At 39.4% G+C, this 20,946-nt stretch overlaps 1 protein-coding gene across 30 annotated transcripts in view; it reads right to left on the reverse strand.

The window, feature by feature from the left end:
* DLG1 (discs large MAGUK scaffold protein 1) overlaps positions 1-20,946 on the reverse strand; it is a 123,572-nt gene that overhangs the window by 67,884 nt on the left and 34,742 nt on the right. For 22 of the 30 annotated variants that reach the window (XM_032446681.1, XM_032446680.1, XM_015871631.2 and 19 more), the window contains one exon: positions 12,551-12,715. In XM_032446681.1, the coding sequence (XP_032302572.1) occupies positions 12,551-12,715 (165 nt within the window). Of the gene's footprint in view, positions 1-2,044; positions 2,642-12,550; positions 12,716-19,701; positions 19,966-20,946 lie in introns of those variants that run through there. The other 8 variants (XM_015871649.2, XM_015871644.2, XM_032446683.1 and 5 more) reach the window with 7 other exon arrangements.

Below are 20,946 nucleotides of genomic sequence, written 5' to 3' on the forward strand. Positions count from 1 at the left end.
AAGATTCACATGGAGGATTCACAAAGGAAACAAGAGACCAGTAGCTTAAAAACTATCAGCTTGATTCCACATAAATTATAAATCACCATGTTCTAGCAGTATGAAAAGATATTCCCCCTCATCAGCAGCAGAATTTCAACACACAAGGTTAGAGAAGAAGTACATCATGTCTATTATTTGGACTCTGCAATGTTGATTAAATCCAGGTAATGGGGATGTCATTAGTAACAGTAGGTTATTAGAACAAAGTTATCAACTGTTTTCAGAACACTGCATCAAAGAACAAAACTGAAGTAAATGGAAAATCAAAACTGCACCACAAGGAACAACCTTTAAGTGTCTGCCTTTGTTTTTCCCTCCCTGAGGTACAAACAGCTGCAATGGGTGGATAAGGCACAGGGAAGTACGGCAGATTTCCAGAGGGAAAGGCCTTGTAACAGGCCCTGCTGTTCTCAGTGCTTACTTCCAAGTAAGCTTACTACTTTTTATCTTATTCAACAAATATTTAAACAAATATTACTCCCTCCTTTTGGACATGAACACATGTAAGCAGTTCATTTTTAGTGTCAGAATGCAATGTAGACTCAGGAAAAAAATGCAAGCTTTCACAGATAGAATTAGCTTTTTCAAAGCAGAAAAACAGAATGAACTCTGGGATATTCACAGAATCACAGCTTAACTTTGAAGGGATCTCAGGACCTTCACCCTGTCCAACCCACTCTCAAGGAAGAAACTATTTAGTATTTTGTTTATCAGCACTCAGTCCTCACTAGTCAGAATGTGGAATGTTTCATGCATTTCAAATCTGTTCAGGTAAGCGTCATCATAATTTTTATTCAGTAAAATATACTATATTCAGCCATATACTTTGGCTTCAAAAAACTGACAGTACTTAAAAGCTGATTGCCTGCCTAATGCATCACTTAGGGCCGGATACTGACCCATTACAGAAACTGCAGGATCTCTCTTCTAAACACATATTTCCAACAAGAAATTAAAATCCTCCTTAATGTGTCACATTTGTTTACTCAAAATTCACAAGCAAAAGAGGTAACACTGAGCAGACATCACAATAAGAGGAAATGGCAGTTTATCACCTTTTAAACAATTACCAACAGATACAGGTACCTGAACAGCACTGTGGTGGCTGAGGGCATTTATAAAGCAAACAAAAAACAGAAACCCCTAAGTTTCTGTGCTACTCCAGCATAAATGACATCTGGAAAGCAATTACACTTGGCTAATGCTGAATTTAGCTTAACAGTAAGCAAACCAAATCTAACCCTTAGTTTTTAAGAGAGCACTGATGCCTCAGCATTTTCCCATACTTTTTCCTTTGTTTCATTAAGCAGAAATGGTCATCTGCTAACATCAATCAGTTTTGACCTCAGAATTCTCCTCCAATCTACATACTTGAAATCTGACTTGTCTCCTCTTATCTCTTTTGATAATAAAACAGTACTTAGAGCAGATCAACAGTGATGTGGAAAAATACAGTCTTTCAGACTGCACCATCACATGTATATTCTGTACATAAGGAAGGCATTCCTTAACCTTATTTATAGGCTCCTAGCACCAAACTGACAAAGATTAGAATTTGTCACACTATATATTTTAATTAAGACTTTAATAGTTTAATCCTTTCCTTTAAATACAATTCCTTCACTGGGAAATATGTGGTCTTTATATGAACTGTCATCTTACGACGACTGTGGATTTGGTATTTCTTAGCTGCGTTGTTCCCCTCAGGGACAAGCAGCAGAATGCAAGCTGCATTTTCCAATATTTCAATAAATACCTCAGATTTAAATTGTCGGAGGCTCTCCACTTGCAAAAAAGAAACTGTATCTCATCTTAAATGCCTCCATTTTCACGCTCTGATGATAAAAGTTATACAGAGCTCTGTGAAATACGAAAATGAAAGCAGACAGAAAACACCATTCATAAATCAGAGAAGCATGAATATCTAAACAGACGGCTATTTCTGACCAGCAAGTAACCAGAACACATGCAGACACAATAATTTCAACAAGTGGCATATTACCTGGGTGGAGCTGGCAGCAACAGAAATGCAGTCAATGAAACCATGTCTCCGAGTGAAAAATGCAAGTATCTGCTGCCAGCGGGAAGGCTCCGCTCGTAACTCATCTGCCGAGCCTTTCTTTGCCCACTGCTTCTGCTTTGGGCCTATGGAGCTATGGCTGGAGCCCGTGTTGCCTCGATTGGCGCGAGAATAGAGGAGTGTGTTATTTCCGAAAATGTAATTCATCTCTGCAGCTCTGCAGGTGGTTGCCAGGCAGTCTTACTTCCCTACCAGCTGCTGAGTGGTGAATGAGCAGAAAAAAAAATGCAGATAGAATTACAGCAGCATCGCTTACAGACCAGGAAAACAAAATTCTTCATAGCTGATGCTGTTCTTCTTCCAATCTTTCTACCACCTACATCGTTCCTCTACCTGTGATTGCTCGACAGTATGTTCGGTACTGCATTAAAAACAAAAAAGCACGAGTAAAGGTTTTCCCTTTTCAGAACAGGATTGAAAGCTTGTTTCCTTCTCTTAGCCGATAACAGATTCTTAAGAGAAGCAGGGAGCAGGTACAGCACTATGTCAGAAATCCACAGCTGTAAGGACTGTGGTGCATGGTGACAGCTTCTGGGTGGAGAAAGCACGGATCACAAATTGCAAGTTTCAATCACGGTCTGTAGTAAGATCCAATAGCATCTTTTCACTGCTTGCATAAATTATCAGAATGAACCGAACAAAACAGGGAACATGCAGCAATGCAGCATAACTGCACTTACTCAATGAGAACTTATTTGGAAAAAATATTCAAGGAAATTGTTTGCTGGTCCCTGTATAATAAAAATCCTCTCCTCCTTTAACATCCTTTTAAATCTGTATTTGTTTTTTTAACACACCAATAATTCTATGCTGCATATCAATGGGTGGTGAGTGGGGTTTTCTGAATCAGCAAGATTAGGGGAATTAACATCAAACACCAGAATCCAACACTCTGTTGCTCTTAAGATCTCACCTCACTATATATAGTGAGCCAGGGGTGTTTCTCGAAAGCACAAGAAATGCCAAAAATAAAAATAAGGAGAAAAAAAAAAAAAAAAAGCTTATAAAACCCTCATGAATTTTCCATAAAATTACTTTGATTTTCAATGCAAATTACAAGACGAGTAGCGCTATAGGTGTTTGTACGCTCTCTTCAAAGCACAAAGGCTAAGACTCCCTGTAAACAACCCAAAGGTTATCTGGAATTCAAGTTATCTTACTGAATTCACCATTCATATTTGTATTGGCAAATATATATTTAAATTCTCTATCTCACATCAAAGAGACTGCTGAGGGAATCACATAGCGAGGCTTTCAACAAGCTCGCCTCCAGATATCCAGAACTGAATGATCGAAACTGCCTGTCCTGTATTTCTGAACAAAACGCTTTAATGGCCATTATCATACACCAGGGAAAACGCTTTTTTAAAAAAAATATTTTTTTTTTTTTTTTTAAGAAGAAAAATCTCAGTTTGATTAACAAAGGCAGCAGAGTCCCTGTATGGGCTTACAATGCTAATAAAGGTACAGCAACACAATTACAGAATCACAGAATGACCCAGGTTGGAAGGGACCTCAGGGATCATGAAGCTCCAACCCCCAGTTCTACAAACCCAGTGACTCACGATGCTCATTTTAGTAGGAATCAACAAATCCCTGCATATACTTTTTTTTTTGGCTTAATACACTTTAGAACCTTTGACATAAATTCACAGACTACTCACATTGTGATGTAAGCCAACACAATAGGATGACATAAAAACAATTAGCAAGATACTGGTAATAAGGTTCAGTGCACTGCATGCTCTTCTTTACTAGAACACCTGAAAACCACACTTTATTCCAGTATTTTCAGAACATCTTCCAGAGGGGCCTTAGTAACATTCAGAAAACACAATGGCTTTTCAATGTAAATCATATGAAGCTAAGTCTGATTTGTGCACAGGCCTCAAAGCTACATTCATTAAGTAGACAACAGAAGTAAAGAAGTCCCTGAGATGCACTAGGTACAGTGATTCATTTAAATGGAGAAGCTTCTCACAATGTTAATTCTTCCAAACTGGAAGAAGAGGAGACTGCAGCCTTAGTTGAACAATGCTCTACCCACACACATTTCTACAGTCATAAAACAATTTTTTAAACACTTGTTTATATTGTATCACTGCACATGATGCTATGAAGAGTTGCTAGAGATACCTCTATGCACTGTGTAATTTGCTGGTATAAAAATACACGAGCTATTTATTACCTTAAGCCACAACATTGAATTTCATACACACAAGCATCTGATAAGAAAGACTGCTGTGATAGTCTAGCATGACTTCCTGCAAAACAAATTACAATGATTTGTCACCTTCAAAGATGCAGTTGCACCATCGGTTTTAATTAAGCTAATAGTTTCACAGGTCAACATGGGCCACATTTAGGGGAAAAAAATACGTTGTTTGTACATCTGGTTTAAAAAGTTACACAAGTGGCAACAAATACTCCTGGAGGCGAAACCATGATGTTCCCTTTCTGAAGCAACAGAGAGACATAAATCCAAAGGACTTCAGTCCAACTGGTGATACAAGACAAGTGATCTTTGTAGATGCTCTCTACATGAACGTCAATGATATTGAGCAGGACTGCTGATGCCTAAGAAGATAGAGTTTCAATTATTTGTAGAAACCCAGTTTTACAAGTTACAGAAAAAGAAACCTGAAGAGGAACGTACAGCATAACTATGGAAATGATCAAGCACCAAGATAATACAAAGGCATCTGAGCAAGAAAAATACTAGCTTGCATAACTGGAAAACAGACAAGTAGGAGTTAAAGCAAGGGCTTGCCTTGGTCAAATGCATTTCAGCGGAGTCTAACAAAATCACAGAAAGCAGTGTTTTGGTACAGACAGAAAAAGAAGCACCCAGAGAGGAGACAAACCGAGGACCATCAGCACACTGATGGTCCACTGAGCTGTGGCTTAAACGGGACCCATAACCAGCTAAACAGCTGGGAGATAGGGGGCAGAGCAGGGGGGCTCACCAGGGTCCTAAGGAAACTCCAGTGGGAGCTGAGAACTTCTCCCATGCCCTCTCCATATTCTAGACACTGATGAGGATAAAAAAAAAAAAAAAAAAAAAAAAGCAGCCAAAGTAACAACAAAAAGTGTCTTATTTACTACAAGGCAAGAATAAAGAATTAGAAGATAAATTAAACATAACAGCACACACACCTTTCTGCAGCTTAATGAAATTACTGAAAGATGCATCTGCTTCTGTGTCAGAATGATGTTATTTGTTCTGCAGCCAGTTAATGAGATATAGTAGCCACTGTGATTACATGTAGTTCAAAAATTAGAATCAAGGACTTAAAGCAGACTTGCTCTGATTTCATACTGGAGCCAATCTCAAAATGAAACCCTTCCTGCACATACTTTTCCAAGCAGAAGGCATACCTTGAAATTCAAACATACAGTGACAAAAAAAACTTAGAGAAAGCATTGAAAAAGCTGACCTGAATCCAATTTTAGCAGTGACTGTTCTCCACCTGCACTTGGCCACAGGCATGTTCTGCTTTGCTAGGCCCTGCAGTGCGGATTGCCATCCACCACCACTTGGAGGAGGAGAGCCTCAGCTTGCTGACACTCCATGAGCAACATGTGGTTCATGTGATAAATTAATGGTGACTGCACTGTGTTTTCTGTTAGCAATCAGTGAATAATTATACAACATTTAAATTCATTAATGCTTGAAGTTTTAAGCCTTGCCTTCAAGCATCAGTCCTGCATGCATTCTTCCTTGAAAGGAATCACCTGTGTTCCTGTTCCTGCTCTAACAGGGTTAAGTCCTTTAATAACAAGCATGACAAGAACAAGAACAGAACAAGCTCCTTAGTAAGCATCCAGCCTTAGAGCTGCTATTTTAAACATAAAAATATTTGATTATCTCATTTGCACTGTATGACTCTCTACCTCTGAGTTCAAACTTCTCACAATTTTTTTTTCTATGTTTTTTAACTGAATGACACTGCTCAACTCTGTGTTTCCCTTAACCAGATGCCTGTATCCTGTTGTGAATAGACCACTCTGTTAAAAAGCAGAAGAGTCATTGCTGTCCCTTACATTGGTTGTTCAGAGACTGGAGTGGGATGGCTTTGTGCCTCTTATGTGTTCTGAGCCACTCACTGTGGTCTGGCTCCCCCACGCTCAGGGCAAAATAATGGCTCTCATATAATGCTCGTCTGATTTTCAGCTTGTGCTTTAAAAATGTTACTGCAGTAATGGATGGCTGTAGGAATACTGCCATACAGCACAGGTAATAATTATCCTATCCATTTAGTTTAAGGATTTCAGAAACACAAACTTAATTGTAATTCTGTCACCCCAGATTGAATGATTAAATTCAGCATACAGTGTCCTAGAATATAAAGACCACACCTAAATTTTGACATTTTGCAGAAGGATGCAGTATTCGATATTTACAGTGTTTACTGAGATTAACTCAGATACTGAATACATTTCTAGCAATGCAAAGTTAAAAGAACCATGTTTAAATCTCTGAGTAACTGTTTCAAATGCAGCAAGAGCATGGGATAAACAATCACTTGCCTTCAGTAAAACTCTTCATTAAAGAAATGTGCCCAAATGGTAAATTTTCAAAGCACTGTCCCCAAGTTTATGCCTGCACTGAGCTTTGCATGGTGCTTGGTCAGCAGAGGCCAGAAGTGGCACTGCTCTGCAGCCATGCAGACATTGGGTCCCCAACCCTTTTCTGGTACCAAGTGCTCTGCACAGGGCCATCAGGATCAGGCCCCAATTAGCTATGGACTGACATAAACATAGCCAGCTTCACCATGTCATCAGGATGCTGTTCTGTACAGTTTTTGAGTTATGAATGTGCTTTTGCTGTCTTGCAATACCTTCTACTAATCTGACCCCTGCATGTACCTAAAAACCAAAAGGGCAAGATGGGTAAATGCACTATGATTTTTTGCAATCCATCTTATTTGCAATAAAGGAGATATATGCGATGTGTTTTGACATTTCCTGGTCTTCATAGCATTGCCATCACCTGCAGAATTGAGCAATGCAAGCCTAGGAATTATATATTTTATTATTATTAAATAGTTTATTACTTGTTTTGTGTGCAGCTGTTGAACTATGTATGTCTATTGATTTTTGGCTACTTAAGGCCTTTCACTCCTGTGGATGTCACAGTATGGTTTGATACAGTCTAAAGATGTCCTTTGCTACCAGCACGTAGAGAAGTCAAACACACTGTCGAGAGTTTGTTGTGGAACCTGAAGCTACAAATCAAACCTGTCTGTACAGGCAAACAGCAGCTATGTGCCAATTACTCTTTTTAGGAAAAAAACAACCCAATCCTTTATAAAGTCTCTTCTGTTAGTTTCATTTACATGCTGCTAAGTAGTATAAACTGGATAATATAGAACAAATTGAAGAAACTAGAATTAAGGCAAGTGTTTATTTTCAGTATTACTTTCTTAAAAAGTAAAAGATAGAACATACAACTAACTTTAAAGGAGACTACACATCTAACTCCCTAGGTGGGGAAGAAAAACTGTAAAACTAAATATAAATTTGTGTTTCCTTTTTAAACTTCTCATAATTCTTTGTTCAATAAATGTTTGCCGGCATAACAAGTTGAAGTGCTGTTAATAAGCCTATTCAATATTCTGAGCCAAGGTGGAGGACTACACAAATTGAACAATAGAAAAAAAAAATATGTAACCCCTTCTGCTCTTATCTTAGTTTTATTGAGAGTTTTTAGTTAAGAGAGAAGACCAAAAGGACTGACTTTCATCAAGCCTTATTTGCATAGTCAAAAGAATATCAAACTAGACATTTTCTCTAGAATGATACCTATGTGGTAGAAATACGGAACATCAAAGATTATTAAACAGCATTCATATTACACCTCTGATAACTTACCAATCTCCTCAGATTAAGCTGCCTGTTCTTACGCACACTGTTCATGAATCTCCAGCCCATCTTCTTGGCACTCCAGACTGATAGGAACATCCTACGTTTAATGCAAATTTCTTTAGGCTTTCTTCAGTCCTCAGAATGAACCCAACTGCACTGAGATCTCAAGAGGAATCTCAGGGGAAAAGAGTGCAACCAGTTATTAAGAAGACTAGATGTTGATTACTATACCCTCGGTTGTTCCAACATTTGGATTAATCCGCCTTCCATCTGTTACAGTTTCTTGTCAACAGAGATGAGAGAGAAATAATGCTGAGCAGATCCACACTGAAAAAGGGGGCAGATTCGGTCAACTGCTTTGTAACAGAAGATGCAAACTAACACCTCTGTGCATATCTGTATCTTCTTCACTTACAGGAAGCTCACGAAGTAGCAACCTGCCAAGAACTCGAGCAAGGCAAGATTGAAGAGCATCTCCTCAAGAGTAACCACCAAAGCATAATGCTGGTGTAAAACTGAGTGTTCCTGAAGGTTTATTCAAGTTTTGTTGTTGCTACTTTATCTTAAGTATTCTTCATTGGTCTCCTACAGACATACCTAATAGCAGAGGTGCTGTCCTTCTGACAGTTCCTGAAGATAGTTATAAAGCTTTAGAAGAGTCTTTGTTATAGGTAACAATATGAGATCATAGATCTTGAGATAGTAGATTTATCACAATCAAAAATGACAGCTTATCTTGCAAAATGCATCTCAGTCTATCTTAAATTAGTAATTGAAAACAGAATCATCACATTCAGTGGAGCTTTGCCTACCTGTCTCAGAGGAGAACAAGGATTTAGGAATTCATCTAAGTGGCTCAAAGTACTGGGTCAAGTAGGAAATTACTTTGACTGCCAGTTCACCTTGAACATGTCTTTGTGGCTCATGGAGTCATAAAGTCTATCAGTATGCAGAGCTTTTCCAGTCTCTTAATGAAGACAGAAGCTCCACAAGCTCTAAAGGCCATCTGGGCAAGCACTTGAGGTGATGAAAAGGATGGAGGCATAGGGCAGAGTGGCTGCGGGGAAAAAAGACCAGGGGAGAAAGGACTTATGAATCTTAGCAGTATAAGATTTTGGGTCAGAAAGAAAGCCGGCTGTCCTGCATTCATAGCAGCACATGTGCATATAAGCAATTATTTGACAGATTAGTGAGGAATTAAATAAAGGGCAGAAGAGACAAAATGTATGCCATGATAGCTTTAATTGATGTAGCCAGAAACCAGAGCAGCTGAAAGATTTTCAAAATAAGAGAGTAACAGTGGAAAACAGTTTAGTCCTCTTATAGCCACTGTCAGCAGCAAATCTGTACTTCTGTATGAGTTTATACATTTCAACATAAACTTACATTACTGAAATAACCATTCCTTATGTCAGTTAGTGTATGCAGATGACTAAACATACTGACTCCAGCTTTATTGCTAACTCCTGACTCAGCTCTTTCCCAAACAAGGAAGCAAAGTGATGCAACTTTCATTGTAGGGTAGCTGAATCCTGCCTCTGACTATTCTTCTTCCTGTTCTGTGAACCATTTCTAGTTTTGTATTTTTTCTGATCTAAAAAAACCCCATACATTTGTCAAGATACAGGAAGCCTGATGATTGCTACGGAGATACAATAATGCAGTTTTATTCCCATTTGCTTTCTCAAGCATCCTTCATGTTCAATTTATCTTTTAAACTGCAACTGAGCACTGAGATCATTTTTCCATTAATCTGTTATAATTCTGAGCTCTTATTCCTCTCATGTGATGCAGTGAGAATGCAAGTTCTGATGGGAATACGTGATCTTCAGGAATCCTTCTGGTATCCTCCATCCACCATGATTTACTGATCTCTTCTCCTACAATTGAATTCCCTGTTTTTGTTGCAGTTTTGTTTGTTTTGTGAGATCTTTTTTTTCCAAAGGATTGCATTGTTTGCATCTAAAAAAAAGAATCTAAAAAAACAACATCCACAAGATGTTCTGCTGCACAAAGCCACTAAGAGCATGCACACAAAGATCAACTCTATAATGCTTTCATTAGTTTCTCATTAACCCTTTCTCCATGATTACATGCTTTACAACAGTTTCTCCATTGTTTTCCCTGTATAAAGTGAGATCAAGCTCTCTTTTCTAATATCCCTCTTGAATGTCTTTTCAAGAACAAGTACCACTTTGCCATACTTCATTCCTGTGATACCACAGACAACTGAGGCAGATGTATATGTACTTTACTGTAGCTCTAATAGATAAGTAGTTTCATAGCCGAGTCCTTTTGAAACCACTAAGCATAAATATCATGAGATCCTAGAAATACTTCTCTAGAATACTTCTATGAATGTCTCAGCACGTGACAAAAGCAGGTACGCACTAAGCGGCACAAGGCATTTACACCACAGTATAAAGCTGTAGAGTATGTAATCAACTGGATCACCCTGACAGGAAGATTATGAAGTGTCACGTGTTGCTTGGCTACCACTGAGATGTACTATTGGAAAATGTTTTGAAACTATCTACCAATATATTGTAAACGTGGGAGCTATAAATATGATACTAGCCCTTTCACACACAGGTTGCTTTCAATGAATGACACTTCAAGGTATTCTTTTCCATTGTATTGCATCATGATCTATGATTTCAAACTCTTGCAATAACTTCTTCCTCAAAACTCTTTTCCTTGATGGAAAACTTGATTTTCCAGTCCACAGTTAGGAAAACTTGTTTGATACCTTATCTATGACTGCTTTCATTTGGTCAGAGACACTAAGTTGTTAGAATACTAAGCTGGAAAAAAAAGTAAATCCAAAGGTACGGCAGAGAAGCTAAATTGAGTTTTACAATCAAAATAACTTCTTTTGTAGCATCACCATCTAGTGGTCAGCCTCGTTAGCAATGTATTCCTTTCAATTACAGCAAAGTCACTTGAGTTTGGTTGCTTTTTGTTGCAGTAACTTGAGGAATCTCATATTGTAATCTCAAAGTCCTACAAAAACACTGAAAGCTCAAACTGAAGAAACTGGTTCTGAATGCCTGCCTACATGAAAACATTCTTTAATACATATGGGACAGAATATTTCTGAAGGAACTTTGATTCTCTACCACCAAATTTTCAAAAAAATCCAACATCATTTTACAAGATGAAGAATTTCACTTGACGCATTGTTAAACAGATAATAAGAAATCTCTTAGATTAAGTTCACTTCTCTGATGCTTGAGAGGTACAAGGTATATGTATCTTCACAAACTGAAAAGGCTCCACCCTAACAAGATGAAATCCATATGCTTAACATTTGAATCTGCATAGACAGTATAGGTTGTTTCACAACACTTGCAAACATTTGAGGTTGCTCACCCCTCTGTGAGACAGGAAATAACGTTGAATTCCTATAGTACTTAGTGGGGAACATTTGATAAACAGTAATTTCATTATCAGCCTCTAAACATTTAGGATACACATTTGCTTTCTAGTTATTGAAAACTCTCTTTGAAAACCAATTGTCCAAATAAGTTACAACAGTTGCTTTAAGTCCCAGAAAATCTGATAGCTTCTCTTGAAGGCTAAAAAACTATTTAAAACCCTGACCAATTTCTCATCATCTTTTATCCACGTTCTGCGTTATGGCTCCAAATTGCTGTGGGCTTGCAATAAATAACATTATTTTAAATTTAAAAAAAAAAAGTATTCCTCAGAAAATTTGATTCTACTGCCCTCTGCAGCATTTCTAAATAGCAGCATATGATCATAATGCAGTATTTACATTTGATAGGTGCTCCAAATGACTCTCCACTTTTAGAAGTCAAATATGTTTAGCGCTTTTACTTGAAATAATTATCTTCCTGTATCATTAGGGTAATGAACACATCTTTGGTAAAACTTCCCAGTGCTCTCTATTACATTTTGTTTCTTTATGCAAGTGCACTGTTGTATAAATCTAATCCAAATCTTACACACCAGCCAAGACTAGTTCTACAACACAGTCCAACAAGTCAACATACCAAATGAATTCTGAAAAGCTCTCTCAACTCAGAGCTGTTGGCACTATATAGATCTTTAGGATGAGCTATACCAAAACTAGGAATGCATCTTAAAGATCATCAGGACAAAAGAAGAGAGGACCAGCTATACTAAGCACACAAGAACAGCCTTGGGTTTCTCTGACATAATCAAGTCCAAGCTTTAACAGCATTTATTCCAACAGCTTTAGGAAACAATCTCCTGACCAAAAATAAATACTGTAAGCTCAAAGGCATCTTAGTCTAAAAGGTTCAATAAATACTCCCAGGGTCCATGAAATTATGAATTATAGACTCATAAAGGATGGAAAAGACCTCAGAGACCTTAAGTCATCTGGGTGTTTTACAACCATGCATCTTTAATCAGTGTGTGGTACTAAATCAATTCCTCGATGTCTATAAAGTGAATTTGACAAATGAGCAGTTCCATAAGAAGAAACACATACATAAGCAGATGTATCTGATAACGCACAAAAATTTAATCCAAGCAGTTCAAACTCGTAACATGAAGAAGTGCAGTGCCTACCTTTACTGGTGAAATATGAGAATGAGAAACAAATCCATGTACATTCTCAATCTGGGACAGATTCTTCTCCGATACATGAACCAGCTCTGGACCCGTCACCTCGTTGGCAATGTGTGGTGAGCTGTGCTCCTGCGGAGGTGTGTCTTCATCCTGATAGCGGTATTTCTGAAGAAAACATTTAAAAACAAGATCAGCCCAGTCACAAAACATGAAAGGATTATCCACAGAACTCAGGACAAACATACGTAGTAGTTTTCTAACTCTGCTAATCTCAAGGTAATAAAATCTAACAAGTTTAAATTATTATTTTCACTTAAACCCATCTAAAAAGCTTTATGCCATTTTAGTTCCATCAAAAATGCTATGAAGATACCTAGTTGTTTCAGGGCTATTTCTCACAGTTTGCATACAGTAACAATGCCTCCAAACTCCCTTCCCAAGGGCTCCCCTCTTACCTGTGTTTGCTTGCACTTTTAACACAGACCCTGTGCCCTGCCTTTCCAACAGCCTCAAAAATCTTTCTCCACACTTCCTTTTTAGAGCACCTGCTGTCTCAGCTTTTATACCAGGCATCAACACAGCAATTCAACTGCTTGCTCCTAACTTTGTCTGAAGCTATAATACATGGTTTTACTATGAGACAGAGTAAGCCTGTGCAACACAGAAGCCTCCACACAAACACAAGACATTACTCGGTCAATGTTATTAATTTTTCATTCAATTTTAAAAACCAGACCCTATTTATTTATCCACTAGGGATGCATTCTAACCAGACAGTTCTGTAGCCACTGTAGCAGATTATTGCTAAAAGCTATGAATGAAGTCAGTGACACACAGGGGCATAATATTCACCTGTTCTCTGGGTTGCAGGTTAACTGCTCATCCAGCAGCTCCAAACACATGCTCATATTACTAATGTGCTTAAAGAAAAACCTCATATTCAACTTCTCAGTCCCAACCAATTCCGAGGCATGCTCGGTCATCCATGCACTTCATTGACCTTCATAAAAGCGTAACCAATGTTACAAAGTTATGAGTTCAACACAACAAAGTATCCAATTAAGACACATCAGTTGCCAACCTCTTAATGCTTAAGCCACTCATTTCTAAGGTGACTGGAACTTGTGACCTCTGCTAGTCCACATGCTGTGAAAATATGGGAAGACGAACTGAATGTGGACCAACTTCACAACTCAGACCAGACAAAATCTTGTGGAAAGCTACAAGGGCACCAGTCAAGTTTAAAATCAAAATTGATAAACTAATTGCAAGTGAATCAAAACCAACTTACTTTACAAAAAAAAAGAAGTAAATATATTTTGTGAAAGCACAGAACTGCTTGGCTTTTTTCCTGAAGCCAGACACATCTACCAGAATCAGGTATTTAGTCACTGAGAGCAAACAGGCTCTAGATTTCATTAAGAAACACATCTACTCATAACAATAGATTACATATGAAGCTTTAATAAGCCAACGTGCATTACGATTTACATTAAAAACAAGGAAATGCTGTGGTAAAGGATTCTCCAATGCAATGATGAGAGAAATACACTTCTCAGAAAGCATCATAAACATGACATAATAATAGGGTTTTGATGTAATATTCAAGAGTAGTGCTGTCCCCTGCAGGAAATACTTTAAAGCAAAGTGTCTCAACTTCAAGTGAAGCAAACGTAACAGCTAGCACTCCTGAGAAATGGAAGCATTTGGTATTAACTTTCTACTGCACATCACCCCTGGGACTCCCAGGCCTCCTGATGGACATGAAGCACCCAGGGAACCTGGCCTGCTCAAACAGCACCGTCCCCAACAGCCTATTCCTTCTTTCTCCAGGAGCTGCCACCATTGGAACAGGAATTCAGTCATCTCCTTCAGTTAAGTTAATTGTGCTGTCAGACTTGAATCAAATTCCATACAACTTAAACCCCATATGAGCCTAAAGGTGTATTTCCACTTGTACAGCCTTGCGATCCAACAGGCAGCAGCTGTGCAGAGCAGCAGGGCCCTATGGACCTCCCCCAGTGCTGCTCTGCAACCAGATCTTGCTGTCACTTGCTTCCAGCACACACCTGACTTCATGGAGAGCAAGTTCAGCAGGCTGAGCCAGCAGCATTGGTTCCTTGTTCCAGCAATATTCATCTGCTAGTGTTTTAATTCCCTGAAGTGGTTCAGCAGATGAAACATGCAGTGATGGCAGCACAAGGAGAAAGGGAGAGAGCAGGACCAAGCCATCTCACAGTATCTAGGCAAGGACCACTTCTCTGCTTACAACTAAAATGATTCAATCATGTGCCCACCTGAGGCAGCAGGAGACCCTGCTTAGACAAGCCAGCCAAGGAATGGGCAAAGCAAATGGATCAAAAAGGAATTAGGCCAGGTGTGGCAAAGCAGCTCTGAATTTGCAGACAGTACAACAAGAAAGCTTCCCACCACTCAGGTAGCAGCCAGGCCATTAAACTAAACACTGCCCCTTAAAGACTTCAGCTGCAGGTTTATATGTATGCTAAGATGAAGTCCAAGCATTTCTCTTTTGATGTAACACAGTTAACAAGATTTGTTCAAAACAGATGACACACTTTATAGTATTTATCCACAGTTCAAAATTCATTGATTAAATTATTTGCTGGTTTAAACTGCTGAAGTAACCATTGACTTTAATAAACCTGTGCTAGATTATGTGAGACCATACACAGTCCCATATTCAGCACAGTGAAATCACTCATCATGCTAAGTGCTCAGGCCTGCAGCTTCCCTGCCTAAATTCACAAGCCCAGCAGAGTTAAAAATAAAAAGGAGCACAGTATCTGCAAAACACACAGGATAAACGAGGATTTTGTGGACATCTTGTAGCACTGTTTTTCAGAATACAGATCATCTGTTCACAGGAAAAGCACAGAAAAGCTTCAGGAAATACCATATTTTAGGAGGAAGGTATTTCAAACAAATTCATACATAATCTACTCTCCAGAGATAATGAAGTTGTGGTTTTATATTTTTCAAGTTCCCCTAATGAGAGGTCTCGCTGAAAGAGAATCAAAAGAAAATTAACAACTCCCAAACAGTCCTATGCCTTAAACTGGTGACCCACATCCACAGCAGCATGCAATTCTGTTAATCTACAGATTCAAGCCGTACAGAACGCCACGTTCATGGACTGAAAATTAATCTTGCAAGAACACCCTCAACTACCAGATAATTTGATGACATAAATGTAAGACAGCAGCAGCTACACTTCTCTTCAGGAGGGGATGTGTATCAAAACCCAACTCATTTCATAAGTACACAATAATCTGATTTTTACACAAAAACAAATTTGAAAGCACAGTAATACAACTTCTGAACACACACATACACACAACAGTTCAGTGCTAAGGCAGCTTTAATGTTAGAAAGAGTGAAAAGGTGCCAAAAAAAGAAAACAAACAAAAATGCTGCCAGTCATCTCTCTTGTACTCCCCTTCTCCCCCAGGTTTTAATGCTCCTCACCCATACAACAACATGATCCCTGCAACACTACAAATAAAAACAACAAACAAGACCCAGAAAAGCACGCAGCCCGACGTATATAGCTGTGACAAGGCTGGTTGTGATTTTCACCATACAAGTCCAATCAATATTTTGAAAACGGTTGAGAATAAGCGAGGACTTGATTAAAAGGTGATACAGTCGTTCACAAGGTCAGATAACTCCTCTGCAGCATGAACAGACAGCATAAAAAAGCATCGTGGGTTTAGACTGTTTGCTCACGATGACCCAAATGTATATACTTGTCCTTATTCAGTCACTGCTCCACTTCATGAGTGAAGCTTGACCTGAAGAGACCCATCAGAAAGCCATGCCAGCAAGCAAAGTAGTTGGGAAACACTCCTTTACATTCAGCACCTCCTCTTCTGCACAACAGGACTACAATGCAGCAAGTTAAAAGAAAGTAAGTAGGAAAATCTAAACAACTACAGTTATCCCCATATATCTCCCTCTGAAAAAAAAAAAAAAAAAACAGCCTTCGCAACTCTGATTTGAAGGTTCCAATCAGCAGAAAATAAGCTCCAATAACTGCAACATCAGAAGCAACACCCAGGCAGACTTGCCATAATTGTGCTAAAACAAAGCTATTATGATGCCAGCATTGTAACCTGTAGTGTGGAGGTGCTTAACCAGGAGCAAACAGTCAGGAGAACACAGTGCTTCCTCACTGAGAAAAAGGAAAGGATACAGAACACGAAGCATGCCCAGCTACTGCAGAACGGAAGTCACCTTGAAAACTTTTCATATCTGACAGCTGGGCAGACTGTGAGAATCAAATGAAACCTCATTGCAGGTGAACAGCAACTCACAATGAAAAGCTGAAAGTCTGCAGCTATAGCAATAGAAACTTCAGTAATGGAATTGATGCAGATAAGTATGTATTTTCAAAACTTCTTTGCTGATTGCAGCATAGATCATTGAGAATTATTTACATTTTAGGTCTCAATATATGATAAAACAAATGATTTGAAGCAGTAGAACAGAATAAACATATTATTAAGCACACATTCAGGACTTTGAATAACTAACTCCTTGTCTCTAAAAATAGAAGCAACTGAGTTTTGTTTTAATAACTAGAGCTAAGTGAAAAAACTAAGGCATTTGAATGTACAGACATGGGGAGCTGCTTTTCATATTTGGAACTCATTTTCCTCTTCAGTTTGATGCTGAATCTTGAGCAAAACCGATGTAACATGCTAATTAGGTCACAATGTTCCACCATATGCAAAAATACAGTGTTAAATGCAAACATTTATGCATTGCTTCATGCCACGGATATTCAGAAATAAGACAGTTGAAGAAGCACATGTAGTGAAGAAATTCACCAGTTCCAGAATGCGAAGGAAAGGAGACCAAAGAGCAGTTAGGTTACCAATGATCTTTTCCTATACAGTAAAAAGAAAACCTATTTTCTATGGGGAAAAAAAAAACAAACAAAAACAACAACAAAACAACACTGTTTCATAAAACATTTGCGTGAGATGGATTATTTCTTTAAATAAAGCACTGAAGAGGTTACACTGTGTTACTATTCCACATTTTCACAAGTATTGGCTCTTTGATTTTCCTTATTTAAAAGGGATTTTTCTGATATCACAATGGTATTTCAGTACAGTACAACCTTGCAACATTCCTTCCAAAAACAATTAGAAGTGCCAAGTGCAAAATCCCTCTGCGCTACCAGCAGGTCACAGTTACTCAAACTTAATCATCAGTTCACTTGGGATTTTCAAAGCATAGAGCGCTCGCTCTGCATTAATTGTTCACAGAAGCACAGGAGGGCTGAGGTGGGCAGAATATCTGCATCCCTCTGGCCAGCCCACACCACAGCAGGACCGCCCACAGCAGATGACCTGGTGGCTTTGGAAGATCTCCAAGGAGGAGTCCCCACACCTCCCTGGTCCCTGTGCCAGTGCTCAGCCACCCACACAGCGCTAAAGTGCAGCTGACTGTTCTCAGGGAACCTCCAGTGTGCCAGTTTGTGCCTATGGCCTCCTGTCCTGGCACTGGGCTCCACAGAGCCGAGCCTGGCTCTGCCTTCTTCATGCTCCCTGTTCAAGTATTTATAGACACTAATGAGATCCCCCAGAACCTTCTCTTCTGCAAGCTGAACAGCCAGTTTACTTGGCTACAATTGAAGCCCATGCAGAATAGCCTAACAAAACATTTTCAAGTACAACACCGCTCAATCACACTTGAGAAACTATTCGCCTGCAGGACACGCTCCCTTACACACTCAGCACAGGCACCAGCACCACACCTGCCCTTTGGGGTGACCTGTGCCCATGGGGTCAGGCTGGGGCCCCACAGTCACCCTGCAGGGTGTGGGGTGCCAGGCCCAGCCGGGCCCACACACAGCCAGACAGGCCGCTGACGTGCGAGTGCAGCACGAAACGCGCTGTCACTCAAATCCGGCACAAAACGCCTAAAGTGGATTCTGGATATTCGCTGGGTATTTTTAGTTTGCTCTTAAAGGGACCGGCATCTCTTTATCTACAGCACGACCGGCAAAATTAAATGCTATTTTCATCCTAGGGCTTTATTCACAAGTTTACTGTTATAAATAAGAAAGATGTGCAGATCTCTGCAAAGAATGAAAGAAATCTTGATTTTATAGCAAATAGCTTCCAACCTGCATCAATAAATATACAAACATTTATAACTGAAAAATGCTTTGGGCGCATGAAAGACAAAGCACAGCAAATTCCTGCCTACTGGGAATAAGGATTTAGCCTGGAGCTTCACTAAAATCACTCGTGGAATGAAAAGAGCCATAAGAAAACAAAAAATCAGACCCTTCCTTCCCAAACTCATGTTATTTCTTCAGCAACAATACATATGTGTTATTTATACATATATGTACAGGCACATCTGTTCCTAATTTATACAAATCAGCTTTTTTTTCCTGTGTGTGTTTAGAACGGTGAGCACCAACTTGGAAACATTGAACATATAACTTCTGGAGACAAATACTGCTGAATCTCAGTCTGAAAAGCAACTTTGCACACATTAAAATTAAAGGGGCTTCCTAGCAGCCAGGTTCTCATACAACCCTCAATTTATGTGTTAATTTCACTGGAGAAAGCAGTTTGAACAGCACTGAATACACTGTTTCCTACTCTGAGAATGAGGAAATCATACGTTTTATTACTCTAAAACCCAAACAGTTGATGGAGTCCTAAAATGACTAAATGCCCAAGGGGACTGTTAAACCCAAACCTGCCACTAACGATTGCTTCTATCAATATGATGTCAGGAGGCATTTCCAGCCCCACATCTCGGTGCAAGTCTCCCATGTATTTAATTCTCCACAGCTGAAGAAAATGAAAGCCAAGTGCCATAAACTGATTACACGACGATTAATGCTGATTAATGGGGAATGACGACATTTTACTTGCGGCATTCAGTAAATTCAAAACGCTGTTCAAAGGGATCTCTAAAGAGCAGTCACGATAATTCATTACTTCAGTCAGAATCACCAAGAGCCCCCAAACCCAAGTAACACATAGAACAAAACACACACTATTTAAACGGAAATAAGGTACAGTCACACTACACATCCTGGCAATCATTCACAGCCTATTAAATCCAGCTTACATTCCAGGAAAGTCCTATTAGAGACCCACCTTACATCCAAACATTAAAGATATTGTGTTGTTGGTACATGCTACTTTACAGTGGCATAGCATCGGAGAAAAACAATCCAAGTTTTTTATGCTAGGAGACATTTTTTCAGACCCTGTGCACTTCAATCGATCCACGACTGAGATTCCAGAAAAATGCCTCTGTAAGCGCTGCTTGCTGCCTGTCTTTGACATTTATTCTAGGTCCATAGTGTTCAGAAATAAGCCTTTATATAAAACAGCTTGAATCCGTCAGGGGAAAAAAAAAAAAAAAAAAAAGAATTGCTCCATGTTAGAAACCAGATCTTAAAAAAAACAAACAAAAAAATCCCGTGTCCATCTTTAAAAATGTTCGAGTCAGCTTTACATGTAATTACATTAGCATCAGCCTGGAGCGACAACTGTACGGCGGCCCCAAGTAACACTCAGATCCTCACACCAGATCCCAGGGTTAGATCCACCGCGGCTGCTCCACCTGCTGCAGTGCAAGGTCTGCGATCTCCTCCTCCATGAAAATAGAAGCAACTCCAGCAGAGCCACGATGCTCGGCTCAGTGTGCGCTGGTTGCTTAGGGGAGGGGCAAGATGTTGCAGTAAGGGACTCGCCGCACGGCCCGCCAGAGATCAGTCCAACGCTTCCCGCAAGGTGCTTTCACACTGCACCAATGAGCATGTGAAAATCCATTTTAAAATCAGATGTGTGTAATTATAAAACCGGGGAAGTTGTAAGCTTAGCAGCAGGGTATTTGCTGATCTGCAGTTTGAACAGCTTTGTTAAGGAGCTCTCAGCAGACCACGGAGTGAATGGTTATGGGATATTTAATCCTCATTTTCTAGCATTAAAAATTCAAGGTTAATGAAACGTTAAGAAATGTTAACTGCTGAGTAAAAGTCCTAGCGGTCTACAAAAGCAATTAAACAGCAACAGAAAGGCACAAATATTCTCCAGCTTCAACACAATGAAATCACAGAATCACAGGGGCTGGAAGGGATCTCCAAAGACCATCAAGTCCAACCCCTCTGCAAAGCAGGCCCCCTACTGCAGGGTGCACACGTAGATGGTCCATGCTGATCCTGAACACCTCCAGAGAAGGAGAATCCACAGCCTCCCCAGGCAGCCTGTTACAGTGCTCCATCACCCTCACTGTGAAGGAATTCCTTCACATACTGGTGCAAAACATCCTATGCTCAAGTTTATGGATGTTTGCCCTAATCCCCACAGACCACTGAAAAGAGGTCAGTCATGTCT

The sequence above is a fragment of the Coturnix japonica genome, chromosome 9 (assembly GCF_001577835.2).
Source record: "Coturnix japonica isolate 7356 chromosome 9, Coturnix japonica 2.1, whole genome shotgun sequence".
Taxonomy (NCBI): domain Eukaryota; kingdom Metazoa; phylum Chordata; class Aves; order Galliformes; family Phasianidae; genus Coturnix; species Coturnix japonica.